The sequence below is a fragment of the Malus sylvestris genome, chromosome 6, assembly GCF_916048215.2.
Source record: "Malus sylvestris chromosome 6, drMalSylv7.2, whole genome shotgun sequence".
Taxonomy (NCBI): Eukaryota; Viridiplantae; Streptophyta; class Magnoliopsida; order Rosales; family Rosaceae; genus Malus; species Malus sylvestris.
In genome coordinates this window covers 27,354,168-27,379,039 of record NC_062265.1, presented here as the reverse complement: position 1 = coordinate 27,379,039, position 24,872 = coordinate 27,354,168, and the positions used below count along the sequence as shown (strand labels likewise).

Sequence of the window (24,872 nt, the reverse complement as noted above, 5' to 3'; positions counted from 1 at the left end):
AAATTTAAACCTAAAATTGCCTAAATGTAAGAGTGCTCTGGTGAGCATGAATGAACCTATTTCACACGTGATGTCAGATCATAAGTAAAGTAAAGTATAGTAAGATAGGATAAGGATTATACCCTCAAAGGTAGCCACCTATATTAAGATTTGCCAAGAATCCTCGTCGACACGAAAGCACAACTACTAAACCTAGAGGGGTGAAAAATAAGGGTGAGTGGGCCTAAAAATAAAGTTTTGTAAAAACCTTTTCGAAAACATAATAACCCATCGCCGTAAAATAAGTATAGTTTCCAAAATATACATACTACGTATAGTAAGAAAATACTTATCATAGTCTGCAATATCATAAGAATTCAATATGGCTTAATATACTCGCAACTGAGATGACGACGCCCACCAAAGAAGGAGTTCGATGATGGTGAAATGATTCCAGAGAGGATGGATGGGAGAAAGGTGGTGACTTGGTGTTCATGTAGGGAACGTCGGAAAGGTGGGTGGTGGCGATTGTGGTGCTTCGAGACCAGGGAAAGAGTTTGAGGGAGGGAGTGGATGGTGAGGGTGTATGGCCTTCGGCCTGTCTGCATATGCAGAGAATAGAGAGAGAGTTTAAGATGGATGGAGATGAGAAAGAATGAGAGTGAAAATGGATAGTGAATGAGAGATTTCGAGAGAGTGAGAGACACAGGGACAAAAGGGATAAGTGACCCAGGTGGGTGGGTCCCAAGCACACAGATATCCCATACGAAATAATAAAATAATAAGGTTGAATATCTAGAATAGCAAATTTACCAAAATGCCCTTAAAATCTTCATCGTAGTTCCAATTTCGATTCTACTTGCACACACGCGTTCGTAGCGATAAGTTCTACAAGGGTACGCTAAAAGAATGTTTCGTACGTCTCGTTATACGCTGGTCAACAAAAGTCAACAATCTTGCATCTAAGGGCATTTTTGTCAATTCACACTTGTAAAATTAAATAAAAGCGTAAAATTAGAGACGGGTTGTCACAGTATAGCCGGGTGGGACCCACAAGCCCTTTGGCCTAGCCCTCGATTGGAGATGGTTTTCATTTCAAAACCGGCTATTTTTTGGCTTATGGCCCTTTGGGCTGGTCAGTTGGAGATGACCTTACACTTTTCTAAGCTATCATACATAAATTATTGTAAAGTTTAACTAAACCTAGATTTTATGCAAAAATATTTGGATTGGCTATTTGTGATCGTAGTTAGGTGAAGACATTATTTTTTACATGTTAGATGTGTTTATATCATACTTGACCAATCTCGAAACTACTGAGCACCGGTCAACGTTATACCGTCAAGAACCCAGAAGAGTTTCCCTCCAACCAAGAGGCCACAGCACGACACGTGTCGACATTAGAAGCTAATTATAGCGCGACACGTGTCAACATCAGAAGCCAATCACAACACGACACGTGTCAATGTCAGAATGAAACTAGAAACTCTCTTCTATAAATAGAGATCATTCTCTCACAATATTTCCTAATGTCATTTGTACTAAATCATTCACTAGTACTCACTAAAAGAGAGCTTGAACCTATGTACTTGTGTAAACCCTTCACAATTAATGAGAACTCCTCTACTCCGTGGACGTAGCCAATCTGGGTGAACCACGTACATCTTGTGTTTGCTTCCCTGTCCTTATCCATTTACATTCTTATCCACACAAGTGACCGAAGCAATCTAGCGAAGGTCACAAACTTAACACTTTCTGTTGTACCAAAGTCCCCACTGATTTTGTGCATCAACAAGATGTATCTCATCCTAGTTCTCCCAAGTTGTATCGACCCTTTGTGACTAGATTATGAAGGCAACTTTGTATTGATTAAAAACAAGTTAGGACTTTTAGCAACATGTGGCACTATTCATACATATCGTTTTACCTCACACACATTCTTTTGATTTATGTTATTTAATTTTGTTCAATTTATTCTATCTAATTGTCAAAAATTGAAAGGTGTGTGTAGAAGATAAAAATTAATGTATGAATTAGTAAATTATGATATGATAATCAGATTCTAACTTCTAATAAGGTTTGCGCAAAGCATCAATGATGCATTTCTTTAGAGAAAAGAAAAGGCCCATTGCGTGCGAATTTTGCCCTTATATTCAGGAATCTGTATATAACTTCTCTACAAAAAGTAGTGGTCTTGAATTTATCATACGGAACTTGAAATCCAATGGAACATTACCAAACCAAATAGCTAAATTCACATGGATGATGTTATCGGCACTTGAAAAATGTTATTCTGCACTGAATTTTATAGAATTTTTTCTTTGTATTTTTATATATCTATAAAATGACAATTTTAAAGTGTTAATAACACCTCGCAATTATGAAAGAAAATCTCAAAAACTAAAATACAAAACAAATTGGCTAAAAAAATAAAAGAGAATTAAAGTGTTAAAGCTAGCTTGATTTGAGTTTAAATAGTTCAGTAGGAATCCACTTTTTTCTTTAACAAGTGTTGTATAAAACTCATGTTCCTGTTGGATCAGAGTGTTCAATTTCTTGCCATCAATTGTTACAACAAACACAGAAGAAAAATGGTGGATTGGGCACCAATTTTAATTGGGTTGTTACTGTTCATACTGCTCTCCCCTGGCCTCTTGTTTCAGATACCAGGAAATGTCAAGCATGTTGAGTTTGGAAGCTTCACCACAAATGGCAGAGCAATTATTGTCCACACTCTTATTTTCTTTGGCATCTTCACCATCCTCATTTTGGCAGTGGGAATCCACATCCACACCGGCTGATCCATGTGCTAGTCGAACTCAGGAGACGTTGAGTTTTATCGCAAAATCAACAAGTTGTAAAGAGATTGATATTTCATATTAAATTTCCCTTGATTTGTAATTTCTTGTTCATGACTTAATTGGAGTTGAACTGTTCAGTCTTTGTTTCCCTTCTTTTACTATACATTTTAGGATATTGCTTGCAACTAACATATCTTCATCGTAAAAGTTCTATAATCGGAATTGTTAAATATTTAAATATTTATTTGAAGATCATCTTTACAAAAAATCATTCAAATCAGATATCATTTAGTCATTCGAATGTATCAAACAAATCAATGGTTCTTCATGAATATGCTATTTGTTACCTACACCGGTAATTTATTTTGATATATTTGAATGACAAATGGTCTACGATTCAAATAATTTTTTATATGAATGATCTTCAAATAGAAATCAAGAGATTGAGCGATTTCGATTATAAAGTGTAGAAATGAGCTCATTCCGAATACTTTAGTTTAAGAGAAGGGTGAAATAGATGAGTGTTGTGAAATTAATTAAGGGTAATGTTAGGGATAACACCTAATTAGGACAAACTTTGTAAACCATATGACATGATTATTGATATGATTAGATTATTACTTAAGTATTGATTAAAGTGCTTATTTTCTATTAGGGAAACATCATATATTTTACAAATTTAGTCTAAAAAATTAGTTTACCTAGCCTTACTCATTAAGAGTTCATTCGGGAACATCCGATAAAATTGAAACAATACAGAGAAGATTAGCATGACCCTTGCTCAGAGGGAGCATTACTCATTAAGAAACTTTAACATTTGAGCAATTCAGATCATTTGTTTCAAATTGCATAACCCGTCAAACCTTGATAGGTAAGAAAATGAGGAAGAAAACAAAGTTAAAATATATACACATAGATATAAAAATTATTTTTGGTATACAACTATATATTTAGATCGAGAAATTGAAAAAGGACCCAGATTCTCTCTGCTTCATTCATCTAGTCATTCAAACATTTACAAGTTGATTCAAAATGCAAGATTATGCCACATAAGAAATCCAAACTGAGCCACCGGATTGATAAAAGGTGCTATCACCCACCATGCCGCTGAGGCCCAATACCACCACTACAACCACAATCCTCACTACCGTTGCCATTGCTTCTTCCACCATTGTAACCTCTGCACCTTAACCATTACGCCTCACTATTCGCATCACCACTGTAAGTCTATACCCTTATATTGTTGCCGCCATTACCATCACCACCGATAGCCCCACCGCAAATGCCATTGCTATTGCCACCACCATTACAACCAGCATTGTCGCCACTACCTACGATTGCAACCACCAGCCTTACACCACTGCCTCCGTTACCACCGCCGTAGTTTTCACCTTTGCTGCCAACACTGCTACCTCTATACTTCAACAACTACCACACCCTATTATTGGCACTACCATCACAACCCCACCATTGTTGTTGCCATCACCACCACTGTCATTGTCACCACCCCACTACTATGTTCATTTTTGTTATTATATACGATCATATCACCTTTACAGCAAAATTTACCAAATGCTTTTACATTGCTTTTCATATTCATAACACTTTAAAAAAATACAGTTTATCAAAAACTAAATTGCTATTTTTACATCTGATTATTCTTAAAGCACATCAAAAACAATTTAAAAAAAAAAACACAGAAATCTCAACCTTTAAAGGCAGGCCTAAAAACCCAATTCCAAAAGCAAAAATAACAAAAAAGTAATAAAAAAATTTTCTAACAAAGAAAAAGGGTGAATCGAACTGAGAACCACAAGAGCATAGGTAAAAATGAAAGATTTTAAACTGGTGATTCTTTTAATTTTAATTAACATGTTTTGGATTGGGCAATTCTGTTTTAAAAAAAAAAAAAATTTCTCATGTTTTTTGCTCATGAATTTTACAATTTTTAGATAAAAACCACTTTCCATGATCTAAACCTCATAAATTTGGCAGTGCCAACTCCTAAAACTGGTTGACACTGTAAATTTCTTATGTCCAAAAATGTGTAAACCAATATATGCAGTGAGACATCAAATTCTTAAAAAAAGCAGTTTCCTTTTAAAATTTAAACATAAAAATATTTAGTCCAAAAGAGCTTAAATTCAAATGGAAAATTTTTATTTAAACCCATGTAACATCTTTCTACACCCAACTTAAATTTTAAATGTTAATTGTCTGTTTTATCATCTTGCATAATTACCAACAAGTACAAGATGAAATTAACAATAAAACTACAATTTATCAATAAATCCACATATTTCATTCCGACTAAAACTCTAATAGCTCTTATAGAGAAAAACAAGTTTTTTTTATTGATGGCTAAAACCCTATTTCCAGCAAGGATGGAGGAGCTGGATGAACCAACATCTCACTCTCAAACCATTCGAATTAAATAAACAACATATAAAGTACAAGCAAAAGCCTTGAAGATGTACCCAAGTTACAGGCCACATCTTTTACGTCAATGACTCAACAACCTTCTATAATCATGGTTAGGTGATGTGCTCTGTACTCAAATCTTCAAGGAGTCCCCTCAAAATAAAAAGGACTTGCATGAAAACTAGGAGAGAATTTATAGTCAACACGAATCGAAGTTTAGCACTGTGTCCAACATTGCCGGCCATGAACGTTCTATAGCTTCGTGAATTTTTTCCTCCTCTTTCTTGCCTCAGCTACTGCAATTGCATCTGCGAGTAGGTACATAGGACCCATAAATATTTTCAACTTTCGAATTTCTTTGAAAACAAAACTACTTAGTTTGAAATTTTGTTTTATAAATGAGTGTAAAGAGAAATTAACATTTTGAATTGGGTATGAGAGGGTATTCTAGGTAATAAATTTGGATTTAAAGAGAGATTAATTTTTTAATTAAAAATAATATGAGTGTAGAAAGTAAGTTAGTTGTAGAAAGATGTTACATAGGTTCAAATAAAATTTTCCAATTCAAATCCATCCTCATCCTCCCAAGAAGATCACAGCCGTCAAACTCCAACAGTCAAGATCCTGACACGTCAGAGCATTGGCACGAATGCACTCGTCCATTGTCACGAGAGAAACGCATGGAACCTAGGCACTTGTCCCACAATTTGTGTTCCCAATCTCCAATCTCATAAACTTCCAAAACCGTACTTTCCCCTCAGATCTTCCAAACCCATCTGTAACTTTCTCCTCCTTCTCCTCCTTCTCCTCGTCGTTGTTCTGGTTTTGCAGAGAACAAAAATGGCAGACTGGGGTCCGGTGGTGATTGCGGTGGTGCTGTTTGTGCTATTGACACCCGGGCTTTTGTTTCAGATACCCGGACGTGGGAGGTTGGTGGAGTTCGGGAACATGCAGACCAGCGGCGCTTCTATCGTGGTGCACGCCATCATCTACTTTGGCCTCCTCACCATCTTCCTTATTGCCATTGGAGTTCACATCTATGCTGGTTAAGCTGTTTTATTCTTATTTATGTACTATTTACTTATGTGAGTTGAGTGATTAGATTTTTAGAGTGTGTGAACTCGATCAACATTTTAGGTCTCGTTTGAAAATAACTTTTAAAATATCTGAAAGCGCTTTTAGAAAAAACTGTTTTTATGCTTTAAAAGTGCTGTCTGCACCAGTTATTTGCTTTCATCACGAAGCACTTGAAGTCCTTATTTCAAGATTTACTTGCATTTATGCTAAGAATTTGGTTCAAAAATTATTTTTATTAAAAATTCTTTCAGCCATTTTAAAATACTTCTAAATGAGTTCTTAATCTTGTATTGTTTAATTAGTTTGTTTATTATAATCTATGTTAATTTGGTTTAGTCTTGTTTCTTTATCTTTGAATCTGATCATGAAGCTTTGTACTTTTCTTACGCATTTTAGACCAACTGGCTCCTAGTTTAGCGGTATTTTTATTTTAAAACATTTGAATGAGGGTTTACCCAAAAGAAGCGTTTAGAAAGGGGCTTCGAGTTCGAATGTCGATCAAAATAATAGTAAGCATTGTTGGGGTTTAATTGGTTGGACACTTGGGTGCGTTTGTTGCACTAGACTATCTTGGATTAAACTAATTTTGAGGGTTAAACTGGACTGACTTAGATTAGATTAAGCTAAATTAATTTAGTGAAACGTTGGGTGCAGTGTCGGGCTAATAAGTAGGATAAAAAATTTTCAACATGCAATTCACAAATCTAACACCAAATTAGCACAAACGACTTAAATTGGGTCCAAACAAGGACTCTTTCTTCTTCTTCACTGGAAATTACAAGCAGGACTCTTTCTTCTTCTTCTTCGTTGGAAATTACAAGCAGCAACAGCCAATTGCAATTTTCTTCCCACAATCCCAAACAAATTTCCTACATAATCTGCTTCTTCAATTGTGAGAAAATCACAATTTTCTCCCTAATCTAATCCCCAAATTCGAGTTAACTCTTGATGCTTGACCAGAAAATTCTAAAACTTGACATGAAATGCAGATCCAAATTTTCTATTTTTCTAATGAAAATTTGGGATAAATTGCAAATTAGATTTAAGAAATTTAAAATTGGAGATAGAGATGGATGAACCCAACCGTCGAAAATCAAGGTCAAGGTTGATGCCGTCGAAAATTAGAGACAGAGATGGATGAACCCAGACGTCAAAAAACGAAATCGAGATTGATGCGGTCAAAAATTGGAGATAGAGATGGATGAACCCAGTCGTCGAAAATTTGCTATTTTCCAAGTTCCAGCTTTCATTGAAGCCCATGCCGTTGAAAATCGAGGTCGATGAACCCAAGGCAGCGAAGCAGACGAAGGTGATAAAGGATGCAATGAGAGTGGACAAAGGCAAGAGAGGACAATGGAAGGTCTTAGCTAGTCCCGTGGGTTTTGGGGTCTCTCGCTAAGACCGACTAGTGAAGCCGTTTGTGAAAGCGAGTCTCACCTAGTGCCATTAATGTTAGTCTTGCAAGCCACCAAACACAAGATTACATTAATGCTTAATCCAATACAATCCAGTGAAGGCTAAGAAGGGCAAACAAACGCCCCCTTGGGGGTTAAAACAATATCTCAAGGGCAAATTGCAGTTTTACCTCTGAACTATCGTGTATTGGCAGGTAAATTGACAATCGCGTGACGGATCGGGTGTAAAATAGCAGTTGGGTTAACCCAATGTACATGTTGTCTAGTGCACAAAATAAACAAGAAAAAAGCTTATGTATATTCTCTGAATCTTGGCCATGATTTTGAGCTTTTTGCGGGCCGGAAATTCATGGTGTACAAGAATTTGGGTCACTTGCACTTCAGTTGTTCCAGACGGCGTTGGTCCTTTTTGGGCCCTTGCAAGCAAGAATTGGTGTGAAATTGCAAGACTTGAAGATTGAAAATCGAATCAAAATGTTTCGGGACGGGACTGAATACCGAAACCAAACTGAAATTTCGGTTTTCCAGAAACTCTGTAACACCGAAACAATTTGGGTTTTTTGGTTTGGAGTCGGGAAAGGGCCTTTAGGCCCAATTTGTTGGGCTTTCTGATTTGAACTCGTTTTTGGGCTCTAATTTAATCAACCCAATTGTTCTGGGCTTCTGAAGTATGTAATTTTTGATAGGCCAGTTCTTAATTATTCTTACAACCTTAGTTTTGGGCCTTTGTCACATACACAATTCCTTACAAAATCTAGTTTAGGCTAACTACTTAAATTTAATGTTCATTACTATCTCTATACTAGCAAGTAGCAAACTACTTAAATAAAAGGGAACTTTAACGAAAAGTTTACAGTACTGTTTACTTTAACAAAAAACCACATTTTAACCCTAAAAAGTCAATCCTGGTACTATTCACTTTACTATTTATTTTGTCTTTATCGTTAAAACTCAAAGTTTTCAAACTATTTTCATTAGTTTTTCCTTAAATTAAAACTATATGCAACCAAAACCCAAAAGCAACAAATTAAGTTACAATCCAAAATGGAATATATTAAGTTGCAAACCAAAAAGCAACAAATTAAAGTTACAAACCAAAGTTTCAAATGAATTTTAAATTGTTTGTTTGAACTTGAAAGTTCAAGTTCATGAAGAATTTCCCCTTTCAGCCCCTTTCCTTTGTTGATGGTTGACCCATTTCACTTAATGTTCAAGTCATGGATTTAATCTCTGAAGTCCTCTTGGTCAACCACCCTAAAAGACATCTCGGCCTTTATAATTCATTTCACACATGTCATATCAAGTCTTTTTTTTATTGAAAGTATGAGTGACAATTGAACCGCCCATGTGAAAACAATGGTTGGTTTAATTGGGACCGTCGAAGAGACTGCAACCGGGGGCATTTCCTCAAGTGCTTCAAAATTCTCGTTGTTCCATGTTTGGAGGAATCTGTCTGTACTTGCAATTTGCAAAGGTTGCATCCCACCATCACCCTTGTCACCCCACTTTCACAGGCGAATAGTATCTTAGTGGCATTTTGCCACGCCAGACTTGGGCCCTTTCTCCTATTACCTTTTTTCCGATTACTTCCCACGGCCGACCTCTCCATACTTCCCTCTGCAACCCTCCCCAAACTTTCTTCTTCCACTACTTCTTCTAATTGTATATCACCATTCAAATTAGGATCATCGTGAAGATATTCTTCATTTGAGGGAGTTTCTACTTGAGGGGTGTAGGTGCACTAGATTGGCTCATTTATTTTCGTTTACCTAAGACCGTAGGTGTACTAAATTGGCTACTAGTCCTATCCATCCTAACAATGCACAATAATATATCACAACCATCAGTTCAACATATATCAATATAGCACATCTCCATTTCAAAATAGCACACATCCAATTTTCAATTTTCAATCACATCCAATTTTCAATCACAAAATGAATCAATCAAAACCCTAAACTATTAACTCGTAAGAAAGTCACTGACCTTGCTTGCTTGTTCCAAATTTGCCTTCTTGTAAAATTTGTAATTCAAGGGCCCTGATCAAAATTTGAACAACACACAGTCACCGACTATTACAAATTTAGATTCGAATGAATATATTAAACAGGTTTATCAGCTTTGATCATTGGTCGTTGATGATAAGTCCCAGGCAACAAATTCTGATAGTTGAATGATGGGGCTGGGGTTGGGGTAGGGTGAGGGAAGACGAGATGGTAGGGAGAGAGGTGTGTGTGCCCATATTTTATTTGATTTTCAACTTTTAGATTTATTATAAGGGTAAAGAGGAAAGAAAATAATGTCTTTTCACATTATTAGATTTAGTAAGTGGAGTAGGAGAGGAACAAAGGAAAAGGAAGATGGCGAAGGTAACTAGTATTTTTTTTTCGGAAAATATAAAAAATGAAGAGCAAAAAGTTGATCTCTCAAAACGTTAGTAAATCCTTGATTAAAGAGTAGGGCTCCATTTACCATTTATTTGTATTATCATTAATACAATTTATCTAATAGAGGTATGACCCGTCAACACATTTGGATTCCATCTCTTTTTGATGCAGCACAATCCAACACTTTAAACATGTTTCCACTTCAGCTTAGCTACACCAATCAACATGCTTGACCTCTAGGGCAACTTGAAAAGATGTTTTTTTTTTCGATGGTACTTGAAAAGATGTTAACCCACGTTCGATTATTGCTGGAATCATAAAATAATAAAGTTTTTTATTTGATGATTTGTTAGCTGAGGGAAGAGCCATGGAAAGGAAAATGTGGGAGACATGTCGACATTTTTCTCTTAAATCACATGTTATGAGCAGATGAGCAATTCAAATAACAAAGTGGTTGATAAAAGAGATATGGTCACATGAGAATTTTATTGTTTGGATTTCAGTTTAAGTCTATGAGTTGCGAGCTGGAGTTGGAGTCTAAATACGTTTAAGAGTGCAAATCCTCGTAAACATGTCGATGACATATTGCTATTCACGTACTAGGTCTAACTATCATTGGTACTCTCACGTGTATAGGTGTTATGCTATATATAATTGACCTTGAAGTTGAGTTGACAAATATGAAGAAAAATTTTCAGGAGGTGTGAAACTCATATGACTGGTTTTGTTGTGTTTTTTTTCATAAAAATGGGAAGGATATCTCCTAAAATCCCTTCTCTTTTGTGTGTGTGTTTTAAGTGTAAAAGAGTTAATACTGTCATAAAACTATAAGCACTGTTCTAAAAATAGGTCCAGGTGGCATCTAGACCGTGGACTTAGGTCAAAATGTTCACTAATTGGAGAGGATTTAGGTGGATGCCTAGGCGGTCTAGGCGGTCTAGGCAGTCTAGGCGGTTTGTCTACTACAAGTTGCATTGATGCTACAGGGCGTCTGCTGTGATGCTGCTTCTGATACTACATTTGTGGTAAGTATGGTGCCTTGTGGAGGAGGTGGATTTGGTGGTCAGTGTTTATGAGTATGGTGTTGCGACGGTGGTGGATCTGCTGGCGATGGGTCTGGTGTTGCGGCGGTGGTGCATCTGTTGGCGATGTGTATTGTGTTGCGGGGTGATATATCTATGGTGGTGGACTGAGAGGATGAGTGAGGTTGGGGTTTCGGGAGAGAGATAATACAAAAGATGAGAAAAAGATAATGAAGAAAAGAGAAGGGAAAGGAAGAAGGTGGGTGCCAACCTCAACTGAAAAAGGAGTTGGGTAGGTTTAGGAAAAGTAATGGTAAAATATTTTAACTTTAAGTTAAAATAGCTAGTAGTGCTAGAAGATGTGAATAGCTAAATTAATGTCTAAGCCATTTGGCTAACTATAATGGCAAAAATTTAGCTATTATTGTTGGAGATACTCTTAATATATTAGATGCTTATGAGCTTAATTTCTAATACAAGTATAATTTTTGGAGTATAAATATGTATTTATTTATATAATACATAATAAATTTATTTATATTTGTTTAGACCCGCTTAAATTTATTTTTTGTCATACATCTTTTAGAACTTTAATTATAAGAGGAGATATCTATGTTCTTTGAGACAAAACTTGATACATCTCCACTGGAAGATTCCCACTTTTCTTTTTTGTAATGTCCTATCAATAAAAAGTTTTAATGTTGTGGTGTCCTAGGTTTATGTCCATGGCCATCATATTGAGGTGGACTACCATTGAGGCACAGCTCCAATCATGACTTAACATGTCTCCATTCATCTCCCCTAGGATAAGCCATAGTTTGACGGTGACGCTTGTCACCACATTTTTCATGTAAACCCAACAAAAGGGAATTGGATCTCATTAGAATCCTCTTTGTGGCTTTTTGTGATAATCCTTATATTTTATTCGTTCTTCGTACATCATGTAGTTAAAAATTATTTTAATTTAAAATTAAATACAAATAATATCTAATAAAAATTGATCGCAAAAGAATAAAATATGAAAATCCCGAGAAAGAGGATCCGGAACGAACCTCTTCCCAACAAAAGTTCTTTACCTCTCATTTTATTTGCGTATTTTATTCAAAAGGTAATGTTTGGTTTCATGAACTTTTTGAGTTATAAGTTTTACATGCCAACAACTGATTGATATAATCTCGAATGCAATTTATATATACTAGCCTCCATGCACGAGCTCAGACGAGTGAATAAGGCATTTTTTGAATTACAACGTGCTATACGCGATTTACATGTTTTAAATGTATTTATTAATATAGATGGAAATGAATAATAAATACATTTAATAAAATCGGTCTTTTAATTAATCAAAACAACTAAATCCATATGAATAAAAACAATTTTTAAATTTCCATCTACATTTTATTGAATTTACATTAAGATTAGAAAAATAATATTTAATAAACAACTGATTATTAGCCAATTGTGAGGCTAAAGCCGCTCCATCTCCTTCGTGTAAACAACATTGTTTGTTAAAAAAAATGATCATTTGACAACTAATTGAATCACATTATTATGCGCGTGCGAGAGACTTTTTTTATAACCGGCACTACACACCTCTTAAGTGTTTAAAAATTGAGAAATAATATTTAATAAACAACTGTGTGCAAAATGCATTTTTTGAATCACAGCGCGCTATACGCGATTTATACATTTTAAATGTATTTATATGTGTGAATTGCTTCTATATTTTTTTATTTCGTTATTTTCTTTTTTTATAAACAGCACTATACAACTCTTAAGATGTTTTGAACACAAAATTCATAATTTTTCTTATTTTTTATTATATTTTTCTTCCCCATCACGTGGGCACCATCAACTTTGTCATTTGTTTATTCTTTTCTCTCTTCCCACTTATATTGATATTATATTTTATGATGATCAAATTACCAAATTACCTTTGCATGATTTGATATATTATTTTGGGTTGGTTTTGAATTTTTTGGGCTGTGGGGCATTTTGGTCCAGTTATTTTGTCGAAGCCGGTAACACCAAATCCCACTGTTCACTGCCTCTCGCTTTATATATAGATTAGTGGAGAAATTGTTCTTATGCGTTTAATTAATAATTACTAACTACATTGTTCATCACATTTTCTTTAGAGGGGTTGCATTGTTAAATCACACTAGCTAGTAATTAGCTTACCTGATACGGTAATTATTCAAAATTAGTGATGTTTAGTAAGTAACACTTCATGTGGTCAGCTAATATTTATTAACAATATGGTCTACAAAACTTGTTCAAATGTGATTCATAATCTATTGAGTTAAAGTTGAAAGAGAAATTAAGTTCGAATTTCTCATTTATTTAATAAGAAACATATATACGAGGTTCATTATCGTTCTATCTTTATAAGAGAAATGATGCTTAGTTGTAACCCTATCTAGAATAATATAATTTTACATACATAAGCTTGTTAATTGGTTTGAGGGTTCATAAACATGGGCACGTAGCTGGGGAATAGCACAACTCAAGGATCCGATGCCTTTCGACGGAGATAGTTTCTTATCTAGTCAAGATTTATTTTCAATGACATCACCATCCAATAAATATTTGCTGCTTGTTGAAAAAGTGCAATAACTATCTATAAACGATTAATACAAGCTGAATTTGTGATATAAGAAAATGTCTCCTTTTCCACACCATCGTTGAGTTACTGTAGTACTGTAGTTTTAGGACAGACACACACTCCGCAAGCCAAATTATAAGGCCATCCCTAACCGAATGGCCGAAAATAGCCTAAAAGCCGTCTCTAACCAAGGGACAGGCCAAATGGCTCATGGGCCTCACTGAACAAAAAAGGCCAAAGGGCCAACCGGCCTCGGGCCAGGCCAAAATTTGAATTACAACGGTAACTGTTGACGTTAGCTAGTCGTTATTTTTTAATTTATTTTTTTTAATTTTTACAATTTTTTTTCCCTATAACTTCTTAAGCCATTAAACAACATTAAATAACATTAAGCAACATGAAATAACATTAAACAATATTAAACAACATTAAATAACATAAAACAACATAGGAAAAAACATTTAACAACATGAAACTTAAACAACATAAAACTTAAACGTCTACTCCATGCTTCTTTTGGCCCAAAGATGTGCAACAAGATCCTATTGTAGGTACTTGTTTGTGGCAAGGGAACGTATCATTCTATAGCGCTTCATGTACTAATTTAAAGAGATACTACCAGTTCTTGGATTGAAAGGCAAATTAGGCCCATCATATATTTTTGCACGAGCCATTTTTGACCTATTTGGATCCTCTTGGTCGTCATCAAACTCTCCATCAATATATCCATCTCGCTTATCCTCCACAATCATGTTGTGTAATATGATGCAAGACATCATGATGGAGTCCAAATTTTCTCGACTCCACCCTCTTGCTGGTTCCTTGATGATCTTCCACCGTGCTTGTAGAATACCGAAAGCTCTCTCAACATATTTTAGGTATGCCTCTTGGTGTAAGATAAAACACTTTTTGGCGTCATTCGCAGGGTTTGGAATTGCTTGGACAAGTGTCGCCAACTTTGGGTAGATGTCATCTGTCAAGTAATACCCCATATTGTACTAACGGACGTTGATGTAGTAGTCAAGTTGAGGTGATTTACCTTCCGTCAGGTTATTGAAGAGGGGTGAACGCCCAAGAACTGGAATGTCAATTTGGAATCCAGTGACTCCAAAGAAAGCATGCCAGATCCATGTGTCATACGAGGTAACTGCATCTAACACAATAGTTGGCTTTCTTGACCTTCCGCTAAAGCCTCATCGCCATCCGGTGGGACATTTCTTCCAATTCCAATGCATGCAGTCTAATGACCCTATCATGCCCGAAAAGCTATGGTCTTCAGCTTTGCGAAGGAGCCGATCCAGATCTTCTTGATTTGGCTCACAGAGGTACTCCTCTTTGTAAAGATGAACAATTGTGTCACAAAATTCAGCAAGAGTATCAAGGCATGTAGACTCAGATATACCGTACATATCATCCATCGCATAAGTTGGGGAGGCATAAGCCATCATTCGGAGTGCAATAATAACCTTCTGATGAGGTGACAAATCAGGAGGGCCTGCTCTATCCAGCTTCTGTCGAAAGTATGGATTGACCTACTGGACATCATGAAGTAAACGCTCGAACACATGACGCTTTATTCGGAAACGACGTCTGAAATCCTCTTCTGTGTACACCGAGTTGTCATGTGTCATTGCTCTGTTTCGTGGTTTGTAAAAGCGACCAGCAACAGAGCCGCCTCATTGAGGTTGTTCCTCAGTTGGCTGACACACCATGGACGTAGCCATGGTTGCCACATATTGTGTATTGCGCCATGCTTCATTTTCTTCATAAGACTCCTCATCTTTTTGTCTCATTTGTGCCCATTTTTCTTCCAATTCGGAATTGGATTCGGACCCCCAGTTGGAATTCGAAGAGGATCCAAAGTTGGAATTCATTGCAAACTTGAATTGAACGAGTTTGAATTGAAAAAAAAATTGAATTCAAAGGTGTGTGAATTATAACCCAATATTCACACTATATATAGCCCAAAAATATTCAAATCCAACGGATAGCCGACGCCAGTTACCGTTGTATTTGAATTAAATTTTTTCGGCCAAATTTTTTTTAAAAAAATATTAAAAAATTCTCAGTTTTTCCTATAAATTTAAGTTATTGTAGTTTTTAAATTTAAATAATAAATTACGTTTGGTCATATGATCCTTTGGCCCTCGGTTGCAGAAGGTTTTTTGTAACAGGGCTAAAACAAATTCTATGGCCTTTTAGCCCTCGATTGGAGATTGAGGCAAATATGGTCATGTACTGTTCATTAAAAAATTAATATTTTGGAGGGCCAAAGGGCTAAAACAAGCCTTTGGCTAGCCTTCGGGTGAAGATGACCTAAGAAATATGGCATGCACTGTTCATTAAAATATTAATTTTTTGGAAGGCCAGAGGCCTAAAACGAGCCTTCTGGCCCTCCTTCGGTTGGAGATGGCCTAATATTAAAGAGGTTTGTGAGGAGAGGACTGAGGAAGTTACGTTTGAGAAAGAGGCCGAAGCTTCACATAACTGAATGATTAGGGTTCGTAACAGCAACAGATTAGGGTTTGTGATTTGTATATATAGTACTAATAATAATGAAAGAGAGTAGGATGATTGCAAAAGGCGAATTTGGTAGTGACGTCGTGTCAAAAAAAAAAAAAAAATTATTAACCAGCACCTTCATCTGCGCTAATCACGAATCAATCTCCTAATTAATTACAAATTAACATGAATATTCTTCTATATATAGTACATGGAACGGTGAGTAAGTTGCAATGGACAAATATAATAAGGTATTAATAAAAATGGGGAGGGGGAAAGTGGAGCTGAAGAGAATAGATAACCCAACAAGCAGACATGTGACCTTCTCCAAACGAAGAAATGGACTGCTGAAGAAGGCTTTTGAGCTCTCTATCCTCTGCGATGCTGAAGTTGCCGTCATCGTCTTCTCTCACTCTGGCAAGGCCTACGAATTTGCAAGCCACGAGTACGTTTAATTAACAAGTAATTAAACTAGCTAGGTAGGTTTAATGATGATCATATTAATTAATAATTTGTTATGTTAACTTGTGATGCAGCATAAATAGGACCATTGCCATGTATAGAAGTGAAGTAGGGTTGCCTGAACCAAACAACTCAACCTTCAGAAGGGCCAGAACCATGGAGGTATAATACATTTATATATTGCTCTTTTTGGTTAAAAATTTATGGCATGATTGTACGCAACACCTAAACATGACAATAATAATTCACATGTCATGAAGTTCTGAAGAATACGATTAATATTTGGGTATTTTGTGTCCTATCAGTGTGACCACTAACAAGATCATGTGTACTATGGAGTAATAGTAAATAAAAAGAAGAATATAATAGGTCAAGAAAAATGATCTAGATTCTTAACTGGTACGTTTAGACGAGGACTCCAAAGTTTCATGAAAGTTAGGCTAATTTTGTTAGGATATATTGCACTGCAAAAAATTATGTAGAGGGACCTAAAAATGACTAGAAGCATCATGTGAGAGAGCTTTCAAATGACACCTTTCACGTGGTGGTTTAACTGGTACTTTGTTCTTTGTTTAGTTTCCTGCATGCATTACATTAATTTTTAACAATTCAGTCTGAAACTCTTTGGTACTTCCTCGTCCATGGTAAAATATTTTATTCTTTCAATTCAAATGAGTCCTTAGTGTAGATCCTAATTCTGTTCAACCAAGATAACCACTCTGATCTTTTGTCTAAGCTAAACAAATATATGAGAGTTATTCCCAATTGGTCCCTAGAGGGAAGAAAAACACCTCTAATTATCTAGTTATTAATCACTTCTAAAAGAGTAGTGAACCAAAAAAACTTTTTCAGAGTTAAATTTGCTGTCATTATTCTATCACATCTCTTGTCTCTGCAACAAATGGTAAATAAATTACTTTGATCTGCTGTGTTTATTTTGCAGTATTGGAGGAATGAAACCGAAGAGTTAAGAAGATCAATACAAAACCTCGAAATGCGGCTGAAGTAGGTCTTCTAGCAACTACAACAATTTTATTCCGTTCATCGTATCGGAGGTTATGTATATATATGGTTGTTCTAAACATATTTTTAAATAATTAACATGGTATTATGAACATCTATATGTAGGCACTTGGCTGGAGAGGAGCTATCAACGCTTGGTATGCAAGAATTAAAGCAATTGGAAAGACAGTTAAAAACTGGGGTTGAACGCATCCGCTCTAAATCGGTATATACTCATAGAAAAATAGTAATACATAACTAATCAGTCACAACTAGTACTATATTTTAGGTTTAGTTTGTAGTACCAAAGTGAACACCTACAGATTTATGCTTAACTGATATGTGATTAAACTAACTCAGAGACAGATCATTTCGGAGAACGTCAACTTGCTGAAAAGAAAGGTAACAACCCTCGTAATTTCCTACTTAATTACGTTGTTTCGATTAATTCAAATGAATTGTTACTTTGGACGTGCGGAAATAGTAGTTCGTGTAATTAAGTTGTATAAAATGCTGCTACAGCATAAAGAATTGCGAGAAGAAAACAAGCGTCTGCAAAAAAGAGTGAGTAAACATTGCCCTAATTTCCTCTATTAATTAGTTTCTAAGTGCTTTGCAAATTGCAATCAAGCATATAGTAATGCATAGTTAATTGGACATTTTCCTTTGGTTAACACATGCTACTTTGTCTTGTGAATTGAGGTTAAGTTGCAGGAGTTTCATTTTGCTGATGTCACCTCGTCGACCTCGACAACTACTTTGGGAGCAAATGCATGCATGAGTGCATTTCCAAGGTATATATATTTGCTAAACTAAGTATTATGTTAATTATGTTGATCACTACTTAAGCTTGCTGTTAATCAATTATATTCTTATTGTGTGAGTGAACTAATTTGAAATTCAGGGTTATGTTCTCGCAGCAACACCAGCTGCTGCCCAATTAATTTGAAAAAGCTGCTTATATATAATTAGTGGCTCCAGCTTTTGCTGTTGTGAGGGACTGCGATCATAGCTTTTGCTGTTGTGTGTTTCTAATTTCTTGTGTACGAACTATATGAAGTTCGTGGAAATTAATGTACATTGTATGATGTTGTGGATCGACGTTATGCATAAGTTTCTATCCATATAAACGATGATAAAAAGGAATATTTCTTTGCCTACGTACGCACATAATTTTTATCTTCTTATTTCAAAGAAACAAGAACTACAGAAAGAACTCATACAAATTAGACTGATTAAGATCAACTAAACTAAAACCCACAGAGAAAAACAGAAAAAGTTCTTATTAAATCACCCAAGAACTTCCACAATCCATTAACGGAGAAGTACTTCTGCACAAAACTCTTGAAGAAGTAATGATTCTCAACATATTGGCTACTGGCTCAAGCATGCCATAACATTAAAGAAGCACGAATTAACGAGGTAAAGTTGCAAACAAAATTCTGTAGAACATAAGAATATATGTATTCAACACGAACACTTTTTATCAACTAACTCTTAATTTATCAAATTGTGCTTCCAAATGTTGAAATATTCAAATTCGGATTGCCCTCCCGAAGACAAATGAACACTTTTTCGAGTATCGAAGTAATATATTCACTTTTAATACTAGAGTTTAAGCTTGATTCATGAGAAATTTTTCAGTGTGACTGTCACACCGCCACGTGATATTATTAATTTACTTATGTTATAATCCGTATATCTGCCTATCAACATTATACTATGTATCCATGACATAATAGCGTTTGTCATTGATTCATATGTTAATACATGAGTGGGTATGGTAACATTACGTGACGGAAAATTTCTCGTTGTCGTATCCAAGAGTATTCTAATTCCACTTGGTTGGGGCTTACATTGATTGGACCATAATAATTGGGCTTTTGGCATAAAAATTCCCGGGCTTCCGCCCATAATACATACATCATAATCTCCAGCCCACATCCAAATGAAACCCCCACCCGACTCGCCCACCTCGCTCTCTCCTCCATTTCCAGCTCCCACTCCCAAGCCACCTCTCTCTCTCTCTCTCTCTCTCTCTCTGCTCCTCTCCAATGGCAGCAATAGCTCGCGTCTCCAGGAGAGCCTTAACCTCCTTCTCCAGCTCAGCCCAGCCATCCGCCTTCCACCGCACCTTCTCCGCCGAAGCAGCAAAAGCCGCGGCAATAACACCCTCGCCGGATCGGGTCAAGTGGGACTACAGAGGCCAGAGACGGATAATTCCACTCGGCCAGTGGCTCCCGAAGATCGCCGTCGACGCATACGTGGCACCCAACGTGGTATTGGCGGGTCAGGTCACGGTCTGCGACGGAGCATCCGTTTGGCCCGGGTCGGTCCTCCGCGGGGATCTCAATAAGATCACCGTTGGATTCTGCTCCAATGTTCAGGAACGATGTGTCCTCCACGCCGCTTGGTCTTCACCCACAGGTAGGTTCTTCAATTTTCTAGCTTTTCGATTCTCTATCCCATTTGATTATTTTTTGTTTTTTCTATTATTTTTGTTTGAGATTCTGTCAATTTTTCGATTAAAAGTGTGTTGGTAGCTGAATTTTAGTTTTGGATTGCTGCACTGCCTATAATTGCTGTGTATTTGTTAAGCTGTTGAGGTTAATTAGCGGAGAATTCGAAGAAAAAATTGAAATTTGTAAGCAAATACTGGAATTTCGTAGTACATTTGGGCCTTTCACTAGGTGTAATGTAACTTGCGAGCTATTAGTTTTTCGGGTTCGGTTTGAGAAGGTGGAGAATAGGAAGATGGAAAGAGGTGTACATATTTAAAGGAGGTGAATTTACACTAATTCAGTGAATTTTGAGTGGCTTTTTGGTTCTATTTTCATCTCTTCATTTGAATTTCGAGCAGAGTGATTTAACGGATGGAAAATTAGAAACTAGCGGGAGATTTTTTGTGGGAGGGCTTTGGAGAAGGAAAAAAGGCATCGTGTGTAGGGTGGGAAATTGTGTTGTTCATGTAAGATGGATCATGATTCGTGGAAGGGTCATAAATTTTACTCATTTATGATATGGTGGTTGCGATTTCTTTTTAGAAGAAAAAAAGGGGTAATTCCCTTTGCCATAGTGTCATCTCAAGAAAATAAAGATTGTATGTCAATAACGGGGTTGCTATATAGTGGTTAGAGGCTTGAGTCAATGTCCTTGTAAAGACACTTCGAAAGGTTGTTATTCATTATTTCCTCCTTTCCCACTCTTCAACTTGTGGGGATTTGAATAAAATTAGACGGGAAGGATATGTAGATCGGAAACTCTTCTTTGTGCGAATTAGCTAATTATTTCCTAATTTGCCAATGTGTATGCTGTCTCTTCTGTGCTGTGCGGTTGAAGCTTTAGTTTTTGTAGAATGTGAATGATTTGGAAGTTAGGCAGCTTTCTTCTTTACCTTCATGGATATAAATTTCTCCTTACTAATAAAAGATTTTGGGAAATTGATTCTGTCTGTCTATTTTCATGCAACCACGGTTGAGTAGTGACTCTTAAGATTTCCTTTCCTAGTTTTAATCCTTATGCCATAATTCGGAAGGAGTACTTTTGAAGGTAAAAAATTTGTGCTTGCATTACTGCTCATAGTAGGAATTGGGATATCATTCAGAGGAAAGGACCTAATATTTTATGTCACCCTGTTGGTGCATTATGTACGAAAAGGTTGGCAAGAATATTGACCATTTTTTCTTGATTGCAATATTGCTTCGAATGTATGGCACAAGTTGATAAGGAAAATAAAGTTGTTGTGGGTGGTACCAGCTTCATGCATTTCTTTGTTCTTTGAGATTCATTGTGCTTTTGTTGGTGGGAAGAAATCGACTGTCTTGTGGAAGTAGTGTGATGGCTATCATCTACGTGGTATGCACATAAATAAATAAAAGGGTTTTTTTTAAAAACAAATGTGGGCAGGAGGTAGTGTTCTTTCAGAAGCAGAGTGAAATTGCGCCTGTCATTGGGAGTTTCTGTTCAGATATGGGGCCTATTAGATTATCCTTAGTCCATTCTCCATTTTCTGGATTCGTGGGTAGACAGATATGCTAGGCATGGGTGTCTATCATTATACAATGTAGAAACTCTCTTCTTTGTGAGGAACAGCTGGTTCCAATAATTGTTGATGGATAAGATCAGTAGCATTTGTGCACAGTTTTTTATTTCAAGTGATAAATGAGAAAGTTGTAATGTCAATTAGTTGGCATTTGTATTTAATGTTTTTAAACAGGTGAGTGTTTATGGGAATCTGGCCATTTCTGAACTTATATCCATGCTACATCTCCTTGCTTGAAACTTATTGAACTTTAAAGACTTAAACGTCAGGCGTAAATACTGAGTTGGAATTTCCTTAAGTTCCAACATTTAGCATATAGCCCTAGAGCACCGTATATCTAAATTCGTTTTTGGCCAAGTTTCCACAGATCTCGACATTGTTCCTGGTCCTACCCAGAGACCAACCTTAATTGCATAATGATCTCATCTATGATCTTCATTGTCGTTGTATAAAGAGCAGATGTTAATATTATCAAATTTGTTTTGAAAATACTTCGGTTGTTTGTCCATCCTGTGAAAGCAATAATGATTCGTTTTTATGCCATTGTTGTTAGTCGATGTTTCTTGACATGCATGTCATGTTCTGTTAGGATATGTTTAAATATGCAAGGAATCTATTGCTATTTGATCTGCTGGGATTTTCTGAGTTTATAGTACGCAACCACTTTCGTTATCTCAGGACTTCCAGCAGAGACATCCATTGAGAGGTTCGTGACTATTGGCGCATACAGTCTGTTGCGGTCCTGCACGATTGAGCCAGAATGCATTATCGGGCAACATTCAATCCTAATGGAAGGTTCCTTGGTGGAGACCCACGCTATTCTTGAAGCTGGATCTGTAGTTCCCCCGGGGAGGAGAATTCCAACTGGTGAACTTTGGGCTGGAAACCCGGCAAGGTTTGTCCGAACTCTGACACATGAAGAGACCTTGGAGATCCCCAAACTCGCGGTGGCGGTAAATGATTTAAGCAAAGAATATTTCCAAGAATTCCTCCCTTACTCCACGGTATATTTGGAGGTTGAAAAGTTCAAGAAGTCTTTGGGGATTTCCATTTGATCAGTTTCATCGTCGTGTTTCCTTGTATCGTTTAGTTGGAGGCTTTCCTTGTAAGGAAATAAGCAGCTCCGAGACAGCAGAGCTATCTTTTTCGGGTGTCTACCTTGTATTTCGATCGGATTGTTCTGAAATATCAACCGACAATCGGATGTCTAATAGTAGTTTCCGGCCAGCACTTGTCCGAAAATTCTGATCACTTGTTTCCCCATTTGTTTAAGCCCAATGTGTGGTTGTAGCTGACTTGATGTCATATATAAAAGATTCACCATTGCTGTTCTTCTAAAGTTATATATCCGTATCAGCATATCGCGATGGCATCTAAAAAGTTTAGAGAGTCGTATTTAATTCAACAATTATCGTCCATGAAATTCTCACTATTCGTTTGTATGGTCTGGGATTATAGACTCTTAGGTTTGGTGGAAAACATTCCATCCAGCTGACCACTTCCTCCTCCTTTCCCCTTTTGGTTGGTGTAGCAATCCAGAACACCAACTAAAATTTTTATCTATTTTTCATGGAGATATCATTTGTTTCACCACTTAAAGCAATAATTTACTCGAACATTCACTTATGCGTCTGAGATTATTCGACTCTCCCTTCCGCAAATGATACAAAAGACTTAAATTACTTGATCATATCCACAATGCATCCGAGATACTCATCCCACAATGCAGACAATGACTGATCCAAAAATACACTTGGATACTGAATCTTGGAGGGTTTAAGTACTAATTTGGTATTGAGGTGATTTTATAAGAAGTGGGTATAAAAAAAAGCTGAGCTCAAAAAGGTGTTTGGTAAACACTTAAAAACAGCTTATTTTCACAGTTTTGGGTGAAAAAAAAAAAGCTGAAAACGTGAAGCAGCAAAAAATGAGCTTATTCTCACAACACATCATAAGCAGTTTTTTTTCAAAGCATAGCAATACCAAATCATCCCTAAATCTTTTTATTTCCCCTCTTCAATTTTTTGTGGCCCAAGTGTGAAACTTAAAAGATGGATAACTTTTATTTTTATTTTTTTGGATTGACAACAGGGAGCCACGAAACCCTAGCTATATCATAACTAGTAACCGATGACAAGAAGTACGAGCTTCCTAAAATGATATTGGACGTTAATCTGACTGTTTTTGTATGTTTGTTTGTTTGTTTGTCGGCTGCCGACTGTTTATTAATTTCCATTTTCCTTATTGGTCAGATGCCGGCTATAACTTGTTTTTATGTTTTTGATTTGATTAATGGACAATGGCTATTTCCGATTCTTCTTAAATCACTGTTATACCTGCAATGTAGACTATTGCAATATTCGATTAGTGTGGGGACACGCAATTTTATATTTTTGCAAGAAAAAGAGAGAGACTGTATTGAATTCCGTCCATTTGTATCAAAAGAAAATACAGAGATTTTTCGACTAAGTTAAGCGTTTAATTCTTTTTTATGGTAACAAAAGCTAAAGTAGGATTCTATTCCAAGAGCAGTGTCTAAGGTTAAATAAAGAAAGCTCTTATAAAATCTCTCTCTCGCTCTCTATTGTGAGTAGACATAGGAGCAATAGTCGGTTTAGATTATCGTGTAACATTACGGGACAAACAACAATGCTGCAACTACTTTCTTCTGTAGGGTGGCTCTAAGTAATCCTGAGGTCAAATCTAGTTTCGTTTTCAGTTGCGTTGTTATTTATAGATATATTCATTTTTTCTTCAAAGACATGCACTAAATCATGAAGAAAATGGGACAAGAAATTAGGTCAAGTCATTGACTGTTTTGGCTTAATGGGTTGGCGAATATGCAAACGTAGTTTTTGTGTCTTTTGTGAGATAATGAACACGCCATTGTCATGCATCATCAGACGGCCTCTGCACTTAAAAAGTCTACTAAACATAATTAATTCCAACTTGGATTTTAAGCCTATATTTAAGTTGTGTGGATTTCGACTTGTATTTGATTTGGCGGATGCTAGCAACCTTTTCATTCAGACATTTAATTTCTTAGTTTTTTCTACATCATACAATGTTGCTTGATGAACGAAAAGTTTAGGTTACATTTAAAGATCAATTCTGAAGAAAAAATCAACCAAACTAGAAACCATTTGATTAATGTTGT

At 36.2% G+C, this 24,872-nt stretch overlaps 3 protein-coding genes and 1 non-coding gene across 7 annotated transcripts; all 4 read left to right on the top strand.

Annotated features, from left to right (window-relative positions):
• Positions 1-3,500: 3,500 nt before the first annotated feature.
• Positions 3,501-3,602, top strand: LOC126627549 (U6 spliceosomal RNA). The gene has a single exon (XR_007625045.1). It is a non-coding gene; the product is annotated as a U6 spliceosomal RNA (small nuclear RNA).
• Positions 3,603-5,892: 2,290 nt separating this feature from the next.
• On the top strand, positions 5,893-6,613 carry LOC126625870 (uncharacterized). The gene has a single exon (XM_050294986.1). The coding sequence runs from the start codon at positions 6,042-6,044 to the stop codon at positions 6,249-6,251; it is 210 nt and encodes a 69-aa protein (XP_050150943.1). The 5' UTR covers positions 5,893-6,041; the 3' UTR covers positions 6,252-6,613.
• A 9,814-nt stretch (positions 6,614-16,427) lies between these two features.
• LOC126625869 (MADS-box transcription factor 23-like) lies at positions 16,428-18,833 on the top strand. 4 transcript variants are annotated; one of them, XM_050294982.1, is made up of 8 exons: positions 16,428-16,654; positions 16,746-16,833; positions 17,615-17,676; positions 17,800-17,899; positions 18,034-18,075; positions 18,196-18,237; positions 18,376-18,467; positions 18,594-18,833. In XM_050294982.1, exons 1-8 carry the CDS (start codon positions 16,443-16,445, stop codon positions 18,643-18,645), a joined length of 690 nt encoding a protein of 229 aa, XP_050150939.1. In that variant the 5' UTR covers positions 16,428-16,442; the 3' UTR covers positions 18,646-18,833. The 4 variants fall into 4 exon arrangements, with proteins under 4 accessions (XP_050150939.1, XP_050150940.1, XP_050150942.1 ...); XM_050294983.1 differs by having other exon boundaries at positions 16,432-16,654; positions 18,382-18,467; XM_050294985.1 differs by having other exon boundaries at positions 16,432-16,654; positions 18,382-18,467; positions 18,578-18,833.
• An 806-nt stretch (positions 18,834-19,639) lies between these two features.
• LOC126625868 (gamma carbonic anhydrase-like 2, mitochondrial) lies at positions 19,640-23,054 on the top strand. Its single transcript, XM_050294980.1, has 2 exons — positions 19,640-20,100; positions 22,394-23,054. The coding sequence occupies exons 1-2, from the start codon at positions 19,728-19,730 to the stop codon at positions 22,768-22,770; spliced, it is 750 nt and encodes a 249-aa protein (XP_050150937.1). The 5' UTR covers positions 19,640-19,727; the 3' UTR covers positions 22,771-23,054.
• Positions 23,055-24,872: the final 1,818 nt, after the last annotated feature.

Bases quoted from the DNA above. Each gene is read 5' to 3' on its own strand.
- LOC126625868 (XM_050294980.1), top strand. From the start codon at position 19,728: ATGGCAGCAATAGCTCGCGTCTCCAGGAGAGCCTTAACCTCCTTCTCC. The intron at 20,101-22,393 runs GTAGGTTCTTCA...TCGTTATCTCAG, and splicing joins CGCTTGGTCTTCACCCACAG to GACTTCCAGCAGAGACATCC.
- LOC126625869 (XM_050294982.1), top strand. From the start codon at position 16,443: ATGGACAAATATAATAAGGTATTAATAAAAATGGGGAGGGGGAAAGTG. The intron at 18,076-18,195 runs GTAACAACCCTC...ATGCTGCTACAG, and splicing joins TCAACTTGCTGAAAAGAAAG to CATAAAGAATTGCGAGAAGA. The intron at 18,468-18,593 runs GTATATATATTT...ATGTTCTCGCAG, and splicing joins TGCATGAGTGCATTTCCAAG to CAACACCAGCTGCTGCCCAA.
- LOC126625870 (XM_050294986.1), top strand. From the start codon at position 6,042: ATGGCAGACTGGGGTCCGGTGGTGATTGCGGTGGTGCTGTTTGTGCTA.